The sequence below is a fragment of the Petaurus breviceps genome, unplaced genomic scaffold, assembly GCF_028583685.1.
Source record: "Petaurus breviceps papuanus isolate PSGF00001 unplaced genomic scaffold, PetGlider_PUasm1.0 81, whole genome shotgun sequence".
Classification (NCBI taxonomy): Eukaryota; Metazoa; Chordata; class Mammalia; order Diprotodontia; family Petauridae; genus Petaurus; species Petaurus breviceps.
This window is the reverse complement of record NW_027186546.1, coordinates 7,140,651-7,160,538: the sequence shown is the minus strand read 5'-3', so window position 1 is coordinate 7,160,538 and position 19,888 is coordinate 7,140,651. Positions and strand designations below refer to the sequence as shown.

The window sequence follows — 19,888 nt, the reverse complement described above, 5'->3', positions numbered from 1 at the left end:
AATAGGGCATCTAGGTGGCACAGTGGATAGTGTGCTGGCCCTAGAATCGGGAAGACCTGAATTCAAATGTGGCCTCAGACATTTATTAGCTGTGTGACCCTGGGCTGACAAGTCACTTACCTCTTCAGCTTCAGTTTCCTCTTCTTCAAAATAGGGGTAATAATAGCACCTATCCTGCAGGGTTGTTGTGAGGATCAAATGAGAATTGCAAAGCACTTAGCACAGTGTTAGCATATAGTACTATATATACTATATAAATAATAATAACTGTTATTGAATAAATCAAAATACTTATAAAACAAATCATTTAAGGCTTTCCACCCTTTCAATCTAAGTATAAATCATATAATTATAATGTTTTGAAAATATTTTGTTATGTATATGGACTTGGGGAATCAGAAAAACAAACCTTCCAAAAAACAAATTTCAATTACTGTATATGTGTATTTTAAAAGAAACTTTTTCAAATGTAAGAAAAACTACACTGTTCTCACCACTTCCTTCAAAATGCAACATTATGTAAATTGAGAAATCATTTGAATGCAAGCTATTTTAGGAAAGAATTTAGATTTCTCTCTTAAGAAACAGCTTCATGAATATTCATACTGCTACAGTGAAACTTGTATTTGTCATTTGAATGAAGGAACAAATTCAGGTAAGAAGGAAAAAAAACCCATAGTTTTACCTTAATTTTACGTGCCCAGTAACATCTTGAAAATAAATCTCTTTTTAATTTTTCTCATGTCGATATAGAGAGGCAGTAGGAATAGTTGGCAGAGGGCTGGTCTTGGAATCAGGGAGACAAGAATTCAAATCCTGCCTTTCACACTTCAACTCTGTGACCAAGAGAATGACATTTAATGTACCTGGACCTCAAACAGCCAACTCTCTAGGTGGATAGAGTTTTCACACAGAAAATTAAAAGTCACTGATACAGTGATGCTAATGTAGGACCTGCATCCCCAAGGCTGTAGTTAGTGGGTTTTCACCCATATTTTCAACACATACTAATTTGCCATGTGATACTAAAAATGGAGAGTAGCAGGGTATGAAGTATTTATTACAGTGCTAGGCACCATGGAGGTTACAAAGAAGTTTTTCCCACAGTCCCCTCCTCTTGCCTTTGAAATGCAATCATTCCTTGAAGCTAAATCCTGAGTTCTTGTCTTTTCTGTAGGGTCTCTCCCTCAGCACTCATCCACTCCTACAGTTTCACCTACCCCTTTCATATGTGTGACTTCAAAATCTTTATTTCTAGCTCTGATAACTCTCTCAAGATCCACACCTAAATTTTCCATCTGCCTCTAAACCTAAATGTTTCGTCAGTATCTCCAAATAAACATGCTGAGTTTACCTAATTTATCAACTCCCTCTGCCTCCTGCCTTCCTTATTCATATTAATGAAATCAACTCTCTTCCAATCACCAGCATATCTTGGAATGATTTTTTGATTCCTTCCTCAGCATCAACACTCATGTTGATGTGTGATTTCAATGGTGAGGGTACCAGATCCTACCAGTTCTGTCTCTACAATAGTTCTCCAGTCCATCCCCCTATCTATTCCCCCCAATTCTCTATTTTAGATAATTAATACCTTTCCTGTATACTATTTCAGTAGCTTTGTGTATCCCATTCCCTTACCTTCAAAATATCCTTTACAATAAGACCAGATCCAAATTCCTGATGCACAAGCTCCCATCAGTCATTCCACTGCTTTAAAAACTTTCTTCTGATTCTTGAGTGAAGTAGGAATTCTTTAGCTTAGCATCGAAAGCCTTATTTTCTCAGCCTCACTACAGACTACTTGTCCAAACTCTTCTCCCTTTTCTTTTAACTATTTTATACATTTGTCTTACTCTATTTTTATCATAGTTGTTTGTGTAAATATCATCTCCCTTACTGAAGTTCAAGATCCTTGGAGGAAAGGATATATTACCTTATTTATCTTAAGTGCTGAGAGAGAAACAAACATTGCAGATGAATGAATAAATGGAAAAGCAATCATTATAGGCAGCTAGGTGGTGCAGTGGAGAGAGCACTGGACTTGGAATCAGGAAGACTCATTTTCATGAGCTGGAATCCAGCCTCAGAGGCTAGGTGTATGACCCTGGGCAAGTCACTTAACCCTGTTTTCCTCAGTTCCCTCATCTACAAAATGAGCTAGAGAAGGAAAAGGCAAACCATTCTAGTATCCTTGCCAAGAAAACCCTCTAATGAGGTCATGAAGAGTTGGATATGACTGAAACAACTCAACAGCAACACGTACCAAGAGTGCACTGTGCTAACCACTGGGGATAAAATAGAAAAAGTGATACAGTCCCTGCTCTCAGGATGCTTCTTCCTTGGGTGGACATAGGGAATCAATCATTGTTTGCTAAATTGAATCATAAGAGGTGATCCCTGCCCTCAAGCAGCTTACGCTCTGGGGGAGGGAGGGGAGACAAATAACATAATTAAAATAAATAACAAGTATTGAGCTGTATAATACTGACTGTCACTATAAAAGGTAGCTGAAAGAAGAGAGAGAGCATTGTAGATTATAGAAGTTCATATGGGAAATGGGATTTAAACTGTTTCAAAGAATGGGCAGAGTGTTTTTAGGCAGAGGGGATGAAGGTTGTGGATGTGCAGTGTACAGTGAGGATGTTGACCCTCTGGACCCTATTGGGAAGTAAAAAGAAGACAGGCCCAGTGGGGACAGGTTTTAGAGAAACTTGAAAGCAAGGCACCGGACTTTGAACCTGATTCAGAAGACAATGGGAAACCATTCAGGAGTATTAAGCAGAGGTGGAATATAATTAAAGTGTGTTTTAAGAGGTTAGTCTGTCATCATTGTCAGGGTTAGAATAGAGATTGAAAAATACTGGAGATGGGGAAACCCGCTACCAGACTGTTAAAAAGTCATTTAGGAGTGAAGAGACGGAGGCCAGGACTTGTGTGATGGCAAGAGAAATGAAGAAAAATGAAAATCGGAAAGCACAACAACATGACTTGGGGAAAGATTGTGTCCAACTCTTTGTGAGCCCATATGAGATTTTCTTGGCAGAGATACTGGAGTAGCTTGCCATTTCCTTCTCTGGTGGATTAAAGCAAACATAACTTCTGTTAAGTGACTTGTCTAAGGTCACACAGCTAGTGAGTATGTGAGACTGAATCTGAACTAAGATCTTCCAGATTGTCAGGACCAGGCATACTATCCACTGAGCCACCAGTGACAGGTTAGCCATGGGCAAAAAAGAAAAGGGAGAATCAAAGAGATTTCTAGTTTGAAAGCATAGTAATAGCACTGATAGAAAGTGAGTAACTAGAAAGAGAAGCCCGTTTCAGGGGAAGATGAACTTAATTTTTGAAACATTGGACCTGTAATGAAATGACACCACATAACCCACAGAGAGTATGACAGCTCTTTCCTGTGGGGGACTTAACCTCTCCCACTTTCATCTCAAAGATCTCATCTTTTTCTTCTCTCCCTAATCCTTATAGACCATTGCTCTGGGGCCAATACTTTTCTTTTTCAAAAGTCCATGCCCTCTCCTGTCACCCTCTGCATATCTTCCTTGCTCTTTGACACATAGAAATTCTTCTACCCTGTCTCACAACACCCCCCTTATTTTCAACATTAGCATCCATATGAATGGTCCATCTGGCATCTTGAACCTCACATTCCCTTGTCCTTCTAGACCCCCGTGACCTTCGTCACTGTGTCACATTAGCTAACCACAATCACATTTATATCTTGTCCTAACTTGACTTTCAATTCCTCACATTCAGAGTTCCCCCTTTCTGACCACAAACTTCTGACCTTAGAGCAATTCTCATACTTGAGCTCTATCGACCTTTCTCTTTGTCCACATCAGTCTCCTGTTGCTTAAGACCTCCAACTTCACCCTTCATAATGTCAACTGAGTCTTACTTAGTTGCAGTCATTTCAGTGGTATCCTCCCTAGTAACATATGTTCTCCGGTCACCTTGACCCTATGCTGTGTCTTGTGGTGCCTAATCCTATGGCTAGAGATGTGCCCCACGCTCTGTTTTGCCTGTTGCTAGAAAAAGTCACAAACCTGTGTTGAATGGGATCACTATGCATATGTGCCATTTGATTTAAATTGAGCCCTCTGCTGATGCTCAGAAATCCTTTTATTCCTTTCCAATTAACTCACTAACATATCCCATATCCCTCATCGTGGTCCTTCCAAACTTATCCTGTTCCCCTCCACTCTCTGCTCCTTGCTTCCTTAGTTCATGGCAGATGACCTTGAGTGAAAAGACCTACTTCATCTACTCTTTCTGCCTCAAAAATCTCTCCTTCCTCTGCACATCTTCTCAGTTTTTTCATCTGCAAAATGACAGTGACACCTGACCTGCAGTACTTACAAAGGTTTTGTCAGGATCAGTCAGTACTTCATAAACCTTAAAATAATGTCAGATGTTGTTTTTATTATTATTATCTTCTCTTCTATTCCGTCCTGACTCACATGTTCTTTTTCTTTTTCAAGGCTAACCAATTTTTCCACCCCTTGTTTCCATCCTTCTCACTGCCTCTCACCTGCCCCAGAACCCTGGACATTAATTATTCCTTTTCCATTGGCTCCTTCTTCTCTTTATATATGCTTAAACGTGCTTAGGAATCCTCTGTCCTGGGGGGAAATCCTTGCTTTGAGTCTTCTAAGTCTGTAGCCAGCATCTTGTGTCTCCTTCTGCCAGACTCCTGAAAGGGTATGCTTTTTGGCACCATTCACTGTAATCTAGCTTCCATCCCTGCTATTTTATTGAAACTCATTTCACCAAAGCCACTGATGATCTTCTCATCCTACATCCAGTTCCTTTTTCTTTCTCAGTTTCATTTGCCTTTATGCAGCATTTGATACTGTTGAAAATTCCTATCTTCCTGAAATTCTCTCTTGACTTCTAGGATATGATGCTCAAGAATCATCTCTCGCTGTTTCTTCTTTCTCCTCCATTGGCTCCACTTCCTCCCCCCATCCCCTAAATGTGAGCAAACTCCAATTCCATGAACTCTCCTCATCTACTGCCTTATATTGTGTACCCTATCTCCTTAATTAGACAGCGAGTATCTTAAGGGCAGGGGTCTTCTTTGTGTCTCTCCACAAGAACAACCACGGTGCTTTGCATTTACATGGTAGACAATAACTGTTGACTAACTGATTCATTGAAGCACACAAAATAAGAAGGTCCTAAAGATATCATTTTGGAATGATCCATGTGAGAGTTGAAACTGTGAAAGTGGATGAGCTCATGAACATCACCATGACTAATGGATAGAATTCTGAAAAATACAGGAAAATTGCCATTTGGTATATAGACATATTAAGAAAGAAGAAGGGGGACAGCTAGGTGGCACAGTAAATAGAGCACCAGCCCTGGAGTCAGGAGGACCAGAGTTCAAAACCTGCCTCAGACACTCAACACTTACTAGCTGTGTGACCTTGGGCAAGTCACTTAACCCCAATTGTCCTGCCTTCCCCCCTCCAAAAAGACCAAAAAAAAAAAAGCTTAAAAAAGGATTTGGAGGGCATAATAAAGAACAAAGAAATGCATTTCCAGGACACACAAGTACTGTTTAAGAATAGATACAAATCATTTTTTATGGATGTATATAATAAGGATGCTTAGGTAAGTTATGTCTATTCATACTATTGAGTTCACATTTCTGTTTATTTCCACCCAAAAAGGGGAATAGGTCTAAATCTTAGATCTCTCTACACGAGCCCAACACAAGCTATTAACTGTATCTATATGATTATTCCACAATTAAGCAAATGCCCCAGTAACATTTGTCTTGACCTCCACATCCAGAAATTCTGATTCATTTTCAGCCCCAAGCTAAGCATAAATGTACAGGTTCCTGCTATCTCTAAGGGATTTGCCCCAGTCTGAGATTACGGTCAGTCAGTAGGCATGTATTGATCACCTGCTATGTATCAGGCACTGTGCTAAGAACTGGGGGTACAAAGACCATTGATGCCCTCCAGAAACTCCCTATCTAATGGGAGACACAACATGCAAACAACTATGTACGAATGATCTATGTACAGATGAATTGGGAGTAATCAACAGAGGGAAGGCACTAAAATGAAAAGGAATTGAAGAATACCCCCATAATACATGCACACATACACCCACATGCTTACACATGTGTGCACACCACCATCCCTCCTTCCCTTTTCTGGCTTAGAACCACAAGATTTGCCCAGGAAACTAGAGCAGTCCAGAGAGGATAAGGGAGTTTATTTCTATTCTGGACAAGCTGAACCTTCCATTTATGTGAAGGTTCTGAGGTCCTTGGAGAGCACTGTTTTCTGGGCCATTCACCGATAGCAAAAAGGATTAATCAGACAAAACTTGTTCTTAATTACAGTGGAAGAGATTTAATTTAAATATTTATTTACCAAACACTTTTCATTGGTGAAAAACCATCAGGCCACTTACCCTCTTCTGCAAGCCCCTCACCTCTGATAGTGAGAGGTTTGGAACAGATTATTTTTAAGATCACTTTCAATTCTATAAATGTTTGTGATTTATAATCATTTAAATGAGCCATGAGCCATCATCATATTCTTGTTACTTGTCATTCCTTATCAGAAATTCCTGGAAATCACATTATGCTATTTATCCATCACAGCTTTACCTGTTTAACAATAGCTCACATTTCTGCATCTCCTTATGGTTCAGAAAGCTAATCATTTCTCCCTACTGCATCCCTGAGAGGTGGGGGGTAGTGCAGATATTATTGTCCTCATTTTACAAATGGGGAAACTGAGACTCAGAGAGCAAATGGGACTGATTTTATCCACACACAGCTGAGGTATAGAAACTCAGGTCTCCTGACTCTGAGCCCCAGAATTCTTTCCGCTTCATGGCAATGGCCTAGGTTTCACTGATTTAAATCTTTTTAATAATAGACTTTTTCTATGTATACTCTGCAAAATTTTGCTTAAAGCACCATCATTGCTAGTTTCTAACTTGATCTTCATAATAATCACATATATTTTTAAAATATCTTTATCACTGTCTTATAGCTGAGAAAATTATGTTTTTGTCTTTCTCTGCATCCCTGTTGTTAAGGGTGCCTATCTAGTACATAGTAAGCACTTAATAAATACTTGTTGACTGATTTCATACACACATACACACACATATATGTAAAATCAGCTAGGTGGTACAGTGGATAGAGTACAAGCCTAGAGTCAGGAAGACTCATCTTCCTGAATTCAGGTCTGGCCTCAGACACTTACTAGCTGTGTGACCCTGGGCAAGTCACTTAACTCTGCCTCAATTTTCTCATCTGTAAAATGAACTGGAGAAGAAAATGTCAAACTACTCCCATGTCTCTGCCAAGAAAACCCCAAATGGGGTCATGATGAGTCAGACGTGACCAAAAATGATTGAACATCTATACATATGCACACATATACATATATAAGTACATACATGCATATACTGACTTACCTATAGTTACAAATCTAATTCATATTATAGCTAAGACTAAAACCATCCTATATCATATTTATCTTTTATTTTGTCCCAAGGTAGGTCATAATTTAGTCTTTTTATTTCACTGATTCTCCCAGAAAGACTATCATGACAGGCACTGATATATATCTATATAATATGACATGGATAGATATTCCACATAGGGCATCCCAAAAGTCTTAATCCAGTTTTAAGCTACTAAAACTTAAAACTGAACTAAGACTTTTGAGACACCCTGAATATATATATGTATGTATACCAATATATGTATGTATGAATATATCATTCCAAATATGTGAAATTAGGATAATAATACTTGTATTATCAATATCAAAAGGGTGTTGTAATATATGTGTACTTATATACACACATACAATACATGTGTGCACACACGTGCGTATATCCCCATGTGTCTGGGATGCTCTTGCTCCTTGTCTCTCGCCTCCAAGTTTCCCTGGCTTCCTTCAAGACTCAGATCAAATCTCACCTTTTATAAGAAGTCCGCAAAGCTAATGGTGCTTTCCCTGTGAGATTACCTTTATTTACATTGGTTATATCATGCATGTACAAAGTTTTAGTTTTGTTTTTCTCACATTATCTCCCCTCATTAGAGTCTGAGCAGCTGGAGGATACCTGCCATGTTTTCACCTTTCTTTTTAGTTCAAATGCTTAATAGCATGCCTGGCACATAATGAATTCTTAATAAATACTTGTTGACTGACTACACACATGTTGATCATATGTGTATATATATATATATATATATATATATATATATATATATAAAACCAATCAGCAAGTATAAGCATACATATATAGATATACCGATATAGGTATCTCATTACATAAACATATGTCTATGGATATACAAAGCCATAAGATACAAACATAGATCATGTGTGTATATATGTCTATATCTATAAGTCTTTTATATGTATGTACATTTATAATTGTCATTATACCCTGTCTATTCAGATTGATGAGCTAAAAAAAAAATTGCTTTTATGATGACTGTCAAGTATTTAGGTGTCTTAGTTTGACACAATTGTCCCTAAATTGTTCTAAGCCTAGAAAATTTTAATTCCTCTGTTGCTGATAGTGACATAGTTTTCTCTAGAAGTGGTGCCTAAACATCATCTGTCACTTCTTGTCCCCACTGGCTGAATCATTTTAGGCAGGAAAGGGGCTAATAAATACTACAAAAGATTTAGCCCTTAGGAAAAAAATAATCTCTGAAAACAATCAGCTCACAACAACCCAAGAGAAGTAGAGGGTTAAGTTCTGAGTTTTGACCTTGAAAACCTATATTATAGAATGATGGAAAAGGAAAAGGCTGTGACTTGTAGAGTTTGTTACTAAAAAATCATCATTTTGGGCAATCGGTGCTTGCCCTAACTGTCTATGTTCCAAAGGATCCTTCCTGCCCCCCATCCCAGTCCCAAGCCAGCTCCAATATACCTTTGCTATTCTCATCATTAACCTTTCCTTTTTCTCCCTTTTGCGCTTTCTACAGATACTAAAGACCTGAGCACATTTGACACCGAAGGCTTCTTTACATTGCATCACCGCCGAGGAGCTATAAAACAAGCCAAAGTCCACCATGTCAAGTGTCATGAGTTCTCTGCCACGTTTTTCCCCCAGCCCACTTTCTGCTCTGTCTGCCATGAGTTTGTCTGGTAAAAATGGTTTGGGGGTTCATAGTCAGTCTTCGGGTTAGCCATCTTATAGCATTCCCTTCACTCCAGCTATGGAGAGAATGGTTCCATTTGGAGGACATGGTGTGACCTATGTAGTTGAGGAGAATTCCCATTGCTTCAATGGGATCACAATGGAATACAGGAAAATATCATGGGATGACCTTCACCAAATCTATTTGGTGATGTTGGTTTGCAAAAGACAAAGGCTAGGTCAAAAATGGAAAAAGAAATGTTGGTGAGTTATTAGAATTGTTAAGGGTGTGGAGCTGGATAGAAAGGGACAGGTATCTCAATTATAAGTATATTTTTGCATTGAAAACATAAGTGCCCTATCCTTACAACTCAAATTTATCTAAGCAGACATTTGTATTGGTCAGCTTTTCCCCCCTGGAACTAATAGGAAGAAATGTTTAAAAGACTCTTAAGTGCCCTTTCACTATTCAGTTATTTCAGTTATATCTGACTCTTTGTGATCCCATTTGTGGTTTTCTTGGTAGAGATCACTAGAGTGGTTTGCCATTTCCTTCTGCAGCTCGTTTTACAGATGAGGAAACTGAGGCAAATAGCATTAAGTGTCTTGCCCAGGGTCACACAACTAGGAAGTGTCTGAGGTCAGATTTGAACTCATGAAGAGGAGACTTCCTGATTTCAAGCCCAGTGTTCTATCAGCTGTGCTACCCAGCTGCTCTAAGTGCCCTTTCTTTCAGCCCTCAAATATACTTGATTTGAGCCTCATTGACTTCATAGGAAAAACTATAGTAGAACAGAAACTAGAAATTACTCCCATATATTTGAATCCCAGTGCCTTCTTTACATGTAAAAAGGTATATACTTTTCCTTTGTGGCACTAAGGTTACTAATGACATGAATGCAAAGAATGAAGGTACAATTCAAAGGTTGAATAGGCTCTGTATATTAGTAGTCATTTTTCTTCTAATTACAGGAATTGTGGATTTAGAGATGGAAAGGTCCTAAGCATTCAACTGGTCAGACCTCATTTTTAGACCACAGAGATTAATTGATTTACCTAAGATCACCTGGGCAGTAAATGCCAGAGCAGGGATTTGAACCTAGGTTCAAATTCAGATTCCAAATCCCGAGCTCTTTCTGCTATTACATCATCCTTTTTGCAATTAGTGAATATCTCAACAAAGATCCTAAATCATTTTTGGAAGTGGGAAGGAAAGGGATTTCATCAGTGGAGAAAGCTTCTCATCCAGAAACTCCCTCTTCTGATATTGATCAAAGACTCACCTGAAATTAGAATCTTAGAGAGTTTCCCAGAACTCTGAAAGATGAAGTGACTTACTCTGGGTCACACAACTAGCTTGAGAGAGAGCAAGGACTTGAAACCAAATCTCCTTGACTCCCAGGTCACCTCCCTGCTTTCTATATTCTGTTCCCTCGCTTGATGACATTCTCCTTTAACTCTCTTCCTTTTACTAAGAGATAGTCCCAGGGTACTAAATCAATCTAGTTACCTTGGAGGGCCCTTTAAGAGTGTTAGATGATCATGAAGTGAATATAAATCATTTCATAGATACCTACCTTTGACATGTCTGGGAGGGTAGTACAGAATATTAGCCTGGAAGCTGACAATTTGTTTCAGCAATCTGGAAATTGATAAGGGTAGAAAGTGGTACAGTGGAGTAAGGAAAACTCATCTTCCCAAGTTCATATCCTCAGACACTTATTAACTGTGTTACCCTAGACAAGTCACTTAACTCTATTTGCCTCAGTTTTCTCATCTGTAAAATGAGCTGGAGAAGGAAATGGCAAGCCACTCCAGTATCCTTGCCAAGAGGCAAAAAAGCATCAGACATGACTGAAATAAGTCAACAGCAGTCTGAAAACATTCCCCAGAGCTCCCTTTCTGCCTTTTTGCTGCTTCTACTTTGTTCAGACCTTTCAATTTCTACCTAGTTGTCTAGACAATGAATAAATCAAAATATAGCGCTTTACAACCACTAAATTCTTCAATTATTTTATTCTCCAAACTTTCACTAACCCCCACAAATGCCATGTGACAGTTGCTCACTGATCAAGGATGTATCTGATAAATAAATAGCTATCTGTATTTTGGAATAGTAAGAAACAAATCCAAAGGTGGGGGGAGGAGGGGGACCTGACCTGATGTAGCTATGAAATGTTTAAATAAAACGGGGCCCTGCTGGTAGCCCTGGCATCCAATATAAACTACTTTGTGCTTTCTTTCAGGGGCCTTAACAAGCAAGGGTATCAGTGCCGACGTAAGTAAGGAAGCTTTATGTCTTATCTCCCTCTTTCTTTTATTCCCGCCTTGGTTTGTTTCTGACCTCTTTTGGTGCTTATATAGTATTTTTTTTCTTCTCAGAATGTAATGCAGCAATTCACAAGAAATGCATTGATAAAGTTATAGCCAAGTGTACAGGATCAGCTGTCAACAGCAGAGAAACAATGGTGTGTATTTGTAGCAGCCCTGGGTTTGTTGCCAGTTTGGGGATTTAGGATTGGAAGATGTGAGCTGGAATCCCAGCTCTTTCACTTATTAGCTGGAAGATCCTGGGTGAGGTAGTTAAAATCTTTGAACCTCAGTTTCTTCAACTAAAAGTAAGAATAGTAAAAAGAAAAAAAATCAAAGAATACAAATAATAATAATTTAATAGCTTTTAATCAATCTATCAATCAGTAAACATTTATTTCACACCTACTATATGCCCAGGCACTATGCTAAGCACTAGGTATGCAAGGAGAGGCAAAAGATAGTCCCTGCCAAGGAGACAACTGTGTAAACAAGTATACACAAAGCAAGCGAGATACGAGACTAATAGGCAATGGTTAACAAAAGAAAGGCGCTAGATTTAAGAAGAGTTAAGGAAGACTTCTGGTAAAAGATGGGATTTTCATTGGGATTTAAATTAAGGGAAGCCAGGGGGGAGAGCATTCCAGACATCTGGGACAGCCAGAGAAAATGCCTAGGGGCTTTTGTTCTTGGAACACCCAGGAGGTGGATGTCACTAATCTCAGTATCAGGAAGTAAGGTTTAAGAAGACTGGAAAAGTGCTGGGGGGCTGAATGCCAAGCCGAACACTTTGCATTTGATCCTGGGGGCCACCGGGAGCCACTGCAGTCTATTGAGTAGGGGGGAGAGAAGATCAGACCTGAGTTTTAGGAAAATCACTTTAGTGACTGAATGGACAATGGAGTAAAGTGGGTCCAGGAAGGCAGACCCACCAGCAGGCTACTCAGGAATTAAGGCATGAGGTGAAGAGGACCTGAACTAGAAAGATGGCAGCATCAGAGGAGAAAAGGGCATGTATTCAAAAGATGCTGCACAATGATGGAATCAACAGGTTTTGTTAACAGCTTGGATATGAGGGTATTGGGGGAAAGAGAGTCAGGAATTGAGGGTAACTCCTGGGTTGTAAGCTTGAGGGACTAGGAGAATGGCAGTGACCTATATAGTAATAGGGAAGGGGTGGGGTGGGGAGTGGTTTAGGGGGAAAGATAATGAGTTCCATTTCGGGCATAGTGAGTTTAAGATGTCTGCTGGACATCTGGTTTGAGATATCTGAAAGGCAGTTGGAGATGTGAGGTTGGAGTAGCATGGGTAGAAATGAGAATCCTCAGCATAGAAATGGAGTCAAATCCATGGGAGTTGATGAAATCCCCAAATGAAGTAGTCTAGAGGGAGAGGAGGCCCCAGGACTAAAGTCACCTGGGGTTAGAGGGTGTGATCTGGATGAGGATCCGGCACAGGACACTGAGGAGGGGGCAGAAAGGGAGGCAGGAAGTATGAAGTGATCAGCAGTGTCAAAAGCTGTGATTATATAGAATTTTAGCATTTGCAAAGTCCTTTACACACATGCTGCTTTGTTCAACTGATAGAAAGCATCTCACAAATTGATAACTGTTATCAGAATGTAATAAACCCTTAGTAGCATTCCACTACTCCTACCTCTACCTCCCCCCCCCCAAAAAAGATACTTTTATGGTGAATTTTAGACATTCTTTTGAGGCACCATCTCTGGATCTAGTCAGCCAATAAACATTTATTAAGTGCTTAAGATATATCAGGCATTGTGCAAAGTGCTGGGGATACATAGAAAGAAATATAAAAGATACTCTTCTGAAGGAGCTCACAGTCTAAGGAGAGAGAACATGCAGATAACTAGGTACAAACAAGGTAAATAGAGGGTAAGTAGGAAATGGTTAATGGAGGGAAGTGACTAGAAGTAAGAAGGATCAGGAAAGGCTACTGGTAGAAGGTGGGGTTTTAGCTGCTACTTTAAGGAAGCCAGGAGGCAGAGATGAGGGAGAACATTCCAGACACCAGGAGAGAGAAACTTACGGAGGGGAGATGAAACATCTATATGATAAAAGCCTTGATGAGCATTGCAAATCATGGATAGAAATGTGTAGAAGACATTGAGTCACCAGTATTCTAAATAGCTCTTGTCCCTCCTTTTTGAATTATAAATTCTGTCTCTGCTACTGACTTAAAATGCAGCTTTGTCCCCCACCTGTTTGTCCCTTGGGTTTACCACTTAACAAAGAGGTTAAACAGTATCTACCTTTCACAGAGGGTCTTTTAAGATGGTGAGAAGAGACTGCGACTAAATTGAAATCTAGTCATGACGCAGTACTTTGATAGCCCTCTGAAAAGTCAGGCATTTCAGTGACCCCCCCCCCTTATGTTTCTTTCATTTTAGTTCCACAAGGAGAGATTTAAAATTGATATGCCCCATAGATTTAAAGTCTACAATTATAAGAGCCCAACTTTCTGTGAACACTGTGGAACCCTTCTTTGGGGGCTGGCGAAACAAGGATTAAAGTGTGATGGTGAGTATGATTCCAAATAAGGGATATAGATCTATGAAGCACGGAGGAATCTGTGAAGGGAAATTCATTGATTTCAGGGGAGGGAGATTGAGGAGAGAGACAGTTTATGGGGAGGGGAATAGAAAAAAGGAGGACAAGAAGGGTAAGCAAACTTAAGAAAACCAAGAAATCATATACTTACAATGCTTTGTATAGATATCATCCAGGGAAGTAACAAAAAACACCTCTCATGGATTGGAGTAATATAAGAAGCAAAGGTTACTCAATAACCAGTGAATAATACCCAGTTGCCTTCTGCTTTCCTCAAGCCTTGGGAAAAGGTGGAAGATATCTTTTCGTCATCCCCCCATATCTAATCAGTTGCCAAATTTTGTCCCGTTAACATCTCTAGAAGGTCTAAACTGAGAGTCCAGCTTCAGAAGGAGAGGTGCTGAATACATTTCCCTTTGGAGTAAATGGAATATGTCCAACCCTCATTCATTTCCCTGTTTTCACTATGAGAAGAAAAAAAAATTATATCTTAAAGCCTCTTTAATCAGAGAGAAGAACTAAATGACTTTTAGGAGCATCTTTCTTCCTTTGCAAAATTAGAGAACTAAAAAGCATCCTTTAACTACTAACACATTCCCCACTTCTTACTTACCCGCATAAGAGGATTATAGTATTGCCACCAGTCACTAATGCAACAAACCCTGAAATGCAGTCTCCTTGGTACTAAAACTTCCAGTCTCTGACTGTAATTGCTGCCCCATAGCAAAAAGGCTGTGATACACAAGGGTAAAAAGCATTACTCTTGGCACTAATGCTTGTGCCTTGGGATCCTCTAGGTGCTCACAGAAGGTGTCTCCTTCCCACAGAGCCCTTACTTTTATTTTTAGAAGGCACTCTTTTCAGCTTGTATAACCAGTTTATTTCTCTTCAATGAATTAATTGAGGTAATTGATCTAAGATATCGCTTTTTTTTTTTTAGCAGTTTCCTTGATTTATCTTCTTGTCCTGCCTCCACAATACATGCATGCCATTTGTTGGGCTTCTAATCTAAGCCTTCCTCCCCATCTCAGGATGACTCCTTCTCTAGGACTTGGAGAGCAAACACACACTTTTAAGAGCTCAGAACTTCTGGAAGAATTCCTTCATATTGCTATGGTCACATGACCAACTTTGCTGTGTTCTTTTTTGACAACATTCTTTTCAGTTCCATTCTTTTCTTCCCTCCCTCTCACTCCCCCTCCTTCTCTTCCTCCCCTTTCTTCTGCTAATCCCTCCCCTTTCTAATTTCCCTCCCTTTCTTCCCTCCCCCCCCTTTTTATCCCTGGAGTCCTTTTCTGCTGTGGTCTCTCCTCTTTTTCCTCCCCACTAATATTCAATTTGCTTCATCTCCCTATGCCCTTGTCCTGTTCTTCAGTTGCCCCTAATCCTTTCCATGTCATTTTTTTTCTCCATTTTCTCTCTACTCCCATTTCTTCCTGTCTTAACCTGTAATCACCCCCACTTTCTCATATACTGTATCTATTTCTACCTATTATTCTCTTCCTTTTTTTCTGCATTTCCCATGAAAATAACCCCAAAGAGGGATTTTATACGCAAGCACAAACCCAGACACCATCTGCTGGGTTAGTAGCAAAGCTCCAAGACGTCATTATGGTGGATATGATTGCCTTTATAACGACAATGTTCTAGCCAGACACAGGCGTAGATCTGTCCACTGCTATAAAGAGTGTGGAGAAATATTCATCAGTATGGCCCTGATCCCTGCTCACTCTCCTGCTGTGTGTCACTGGTCCACGGGGCATAGGCTAGAGAGTATAGAAGGTGCCACACAAGCCATAACCTTCGTAGATGACTCAAGCGTAAGTCCTGCTGACAGTGCAGAATCCAAGAGGGGGTAAACCACCATCCACAGCAGTATCTTCATTTTTTTTGAAGGTTGATTTTATATAGATATCTGATTTCATTTTCTTGATTGTGTACTACCTAAGAAAAGAGGAGACAAGGTTTTTTTTTGTTTTTTGTTAACATTTTGAGTTGGTAAAAAAGATAATCTATGTACACGTATACATGTAGAGACATGGGAGAGGCATTGCTTCACTTTATGCAAGCACATACATATGTATTTATCTTATGCATTTGAGTGGGATACATTAAATGCACCATTTTCCCAATGTTCTCTTAGGCAAGACATTAAAATCTTTAAGCCCGTGGAAGGCATATGCAATTCCATTACAACAAGCCCCATGGGAGTTCATATTTTTTGTTGTTATTGAATTGTGATTTTGTTTTATTAAATATTACTTAAAATGAATAGTTTTTCCATTGAGAAAAAATGAATAATTTTGAAAGACTTAAAAATTCTGATCAATGAAGGGATTAACCCTAATAGAGAGCATCAGTGATAAAGAATGTTATTCACCTCCTGACAGAGGTATGATGGACAAAACATGCAGAAAGAGACACACATTTTTAGACATGACAGTACAAAAACTTGTTTTGCTAGACTATGCTTACATGTTTAAAAAGTTTCCTTTTCTTTTTCTCTTCTCCCAGTGGGAGCAGGAGAAATGGTAAGGGAAAAAAATAAATACTTAATAACAGAAAAAAGTTAGTTTAAAAAAATTTAGCTGAGTAGGTTATCACGTCCTTGGAGGAAATCCCTTTTGTTATATGGAGAATTTTTTGTTATGATAGTGAATTGTCTTTTTTTTTTTTAAAGAGAATTCTATCTGTATGAGACTGCAATCCACTATTACCCAGGATAAATTTTGCCACTCCATTATCTTAATAAAAATAGATACTCTTGTTCAAGAAGAACCACTCGGGCCTTGAAGACAAGGTTTTGAAGTAGGGTACACACTTCATAGATAACATCCATCTCAGGCTTCAGTTAGAAAATTCGAGATCATGCAGAATTAAAGAATTTTATTCAAGAAGAGACCTGAGAGATCACCTTGTCAAGGCCCCTTCATTTTAGGGGTGAGGAAAATGAGGTCTTTAGAGGGAAAATGGTGTGCCTAAATTTGTGCAAAAGTGATGGCTGGCAGTGGAAGAGGCCCATGTTCCTAATTCTGGGGTTACCATCTCTAATGCTTCTGTAGCTTCTTAAAGTTTGCAAAGGCCCTTACGTACATTATCTCATTTGAGCCTTACAACAGCCTTGTGAGGTAGTATTTCAGGTCTTGTTCTCCGTATTTTATAGGAGGTGAACTGGAGGTTAAGTGACTTAGTCATTGTCATGTAGCTAGGAATTCTTGGCTAAGTGGTGCCCACAGTGAATAGAGCACCAGAACTGGAGTCAGGAAGACCTGAATTCAAGTCTGGCCTCAGACACTCACTAGCTGTGTGATCCTGAGCAAGACACTTAACCCTCTTTACCTCAGTTTCCTCATCTGTAAAATGAGCTGGAGAAGGAAATGGCAAACCAGTCCAGTATCTCTGCCAACAAAACCCCAAGTGAGGTCATAGAGAGTCAGGCATGACTAAAAAGGCTGAACAACAACGTTAAGTCTCAGAGGTGAGACTTGAACCCAGGTCTATTTGACCACTGATCCTTAAGACAAGTTAGAGAACAAAGTAGGGGCAGCTAGGTGGTGCGGTGAATAGAACACCAGCCCTAAAATCAGGAGGTCCTGAGTTCATATGTGACCTTAGACACTTGACACTTACTAGCTGTGTGACCTTGCACAAGTCACTTAACCCCAATTGCCCTGCCTTCCCCCCTCAAAGAAAAAAAGGAATAAAGTAATGGCTTTTGTTTTCAAGAACAACTTCTTTTAGGGCTTCTTTCCATAATAAGAAAATCCAGAAGTGAATTTTGCTACCTTTTATTGGACCTTCAAACTGGCAACAAGAATGGTGTAGAAAGATTCCTGAATTCTGAGTCATAGGACTTGGGTTCAAATTCTGCCGCTGATACATAATAACTGTAACCTTGCATAAGATGCTTTAGCTCCCTGGGCCTCAGTCTCCACATCTGTAAAAATAAAGGTGTTCAAGTAGATGATCTCTAAGGTCTTTTCCAACTGTGAATTTATGACCCTACAGTCTAGGAACAAGTCAAGCCAACAGACGTTTATTCAGCATTTACTGTATTATACAAATAGAAATAAAGACAATGTCTGACCTCAAGGAACCTATATTCTAATGAAGGAAGCAACAAATAAAATGGAGCTGAAAAGCAGGTAGAGGAGAAGAGATGAAGGTATTTGGTGCAGAAATGGGATAGACACAGGCTAAGAAAGACAGGCGTGTAGTCTGCAGAGAAATGAAGGCTTGCCTGGCCTACACATCCTCCTTGAACTGGAGATACTGGGGGCAATCCTTCCCACAGGGTGGGAGGGCACTTTGAGTGGGAGAATTCCACAGATTGAGTGAAGTTCCAGGGTGAATGAAGAAGGTCCAGGGCATGGTAGAAAAAGTCAGGGAGAGTCAGGAGTGGAGCCTGGAGAAGGAGACAAAGCTAGCCTGGGCAGCTTCCTCAAAATGGGAAGTTCTAGGAAGAACCAACCAATAGTAACAATATCTGTGCTGAAATGAACAATTCTTCCTTATCTTTTTTTTTGTCATCTCTTTTGTGTTAGATGTGGGATTAGTTTCTGGAACCTTCCTACTTATGTTTCTGGGAGAGAATTTATTGTGATAAAGAGTTGGTGTACATGGTTCTTAATCTATAGAAATAATATCCATCTCAGAAAGTCTTTATCACCAACCGAAGCATAGATGATATTGAGAAGAGTTGCACTAAACTTTTTGAATGGTGGTAATTCTTTATTAGAATTCTTATGTTTGGGGCAGCTAGGTGGCGCAGTGAATAAAGCACTGGCCCTGGAGTCAGCAGGACCTGAGTTCAAATGCAGCCTCAGACACTTGACACACTTATTAGCCGTGTGACTTTGGGCAAATCACAACCCCAATTGCCCTCCAAAAAAAAAGCAAAAAAAAAAAACCCTTTTATGTTTTCATGGCTTTGTAAAAAATACTCTCTCTGGCTTTCAGCAACTATGTTTTATACCTGGAGATCTTAAAAGATTCTTTCATTGATGCTTTAGTTAATGCTTTAAGTGGACTGCTCCTCAGTAGAGACTTAAGAGGCACCACACATATGGCTGTAGATTTCCATTTCATTGATTCACTTCCATTCTTTCCCATTATTTTGCTCTCAGAAATCCGTGGAGTGCATGAAGTAATTCCAGAGATGTCTCATTCATCTATGGCTTTATTCTTAATTTGGTCTTAGACATTGACCTTTACCAACTTAAATGGTGGAAGGAAGTTTTTTTTTTTTAATATATGCCAAGAAGGTTTTAAAAAAATAAAAAGGTTAGTTTATTCAGCACTCCTGACACCTAAATAGATCTTAGGATTATAGGTTTAGAGCTAGAAGGGACCTCCTGGTTCATCTAGTCAAATTCTCTTATTTTAAATAAGAGGAAAAATGAGGCCAGAAAGTGGCTTGTGCAAAGTCCCCACAGGTAGTACCAGAGCTGAGATTCAAACTCTGGTCTGGTGACTACAAGTTCAATGTTCCGTACAGGCAGGATTTGAACTTCTATCCTTTGACTCCAGATTTAGCACTCCATAGAAGCTAAACTCTCTCACAGCATCAAGCCCTCTAAAAAAGTTTGATCTCGTTCATTTTGTATACTTTGGCACAAAGCTGCCTAAGAATGATAGCCCATAAGGCCTATTCAAAATGTAGCCCAACACTGCATAGTAAATACTGCCAGTATTTAAAGATTTCGTGTGTCTGTTATTTGTTGTTAAATCTAATCCAATAAAAACAATTTAACTACCTCAAATCCATCTTGGACACAAATAGTTCTAAATAGATGAATAGATGGAGAGAGAGAGAGAGAGAGAAAAGCAATATAATTCGCAGACAG

The 19,888-nt window shown here is 39.4% G+C and overlaps 1 protein-coding gene across 1 annotated transcript in view; it reads left to right on the top strand.

The window, feature by feature from the left end:
- The window catches only part of LOC138176134 (protein kinase C theta type), a 132,747-nt gene that overhangs the window by 13,831 nt on the left and 99,028 nt on the right, over positions 1-19,888 (top strand). Inside the window, exons 4-7 of the mRNA XM_069106902.1 lie at positions 9,008-9,170; positions 11,409-11,440; positions 11,545-11,630; positions 13,883-14,012. Of these exons, the coding sequence (XP_068963003.1) occupies positions 9,008-9,170; positions 11,409-11,440; positions 11,545-11,630; positions 13,883-14,012 (411 nt within the window). The remainder of the gene's footprint in view (positions 1-9,007; positions 9,171-11,408; positions 11,441-11,544; positions 11,631-13,882; positions 14,013-19,888) is intronic.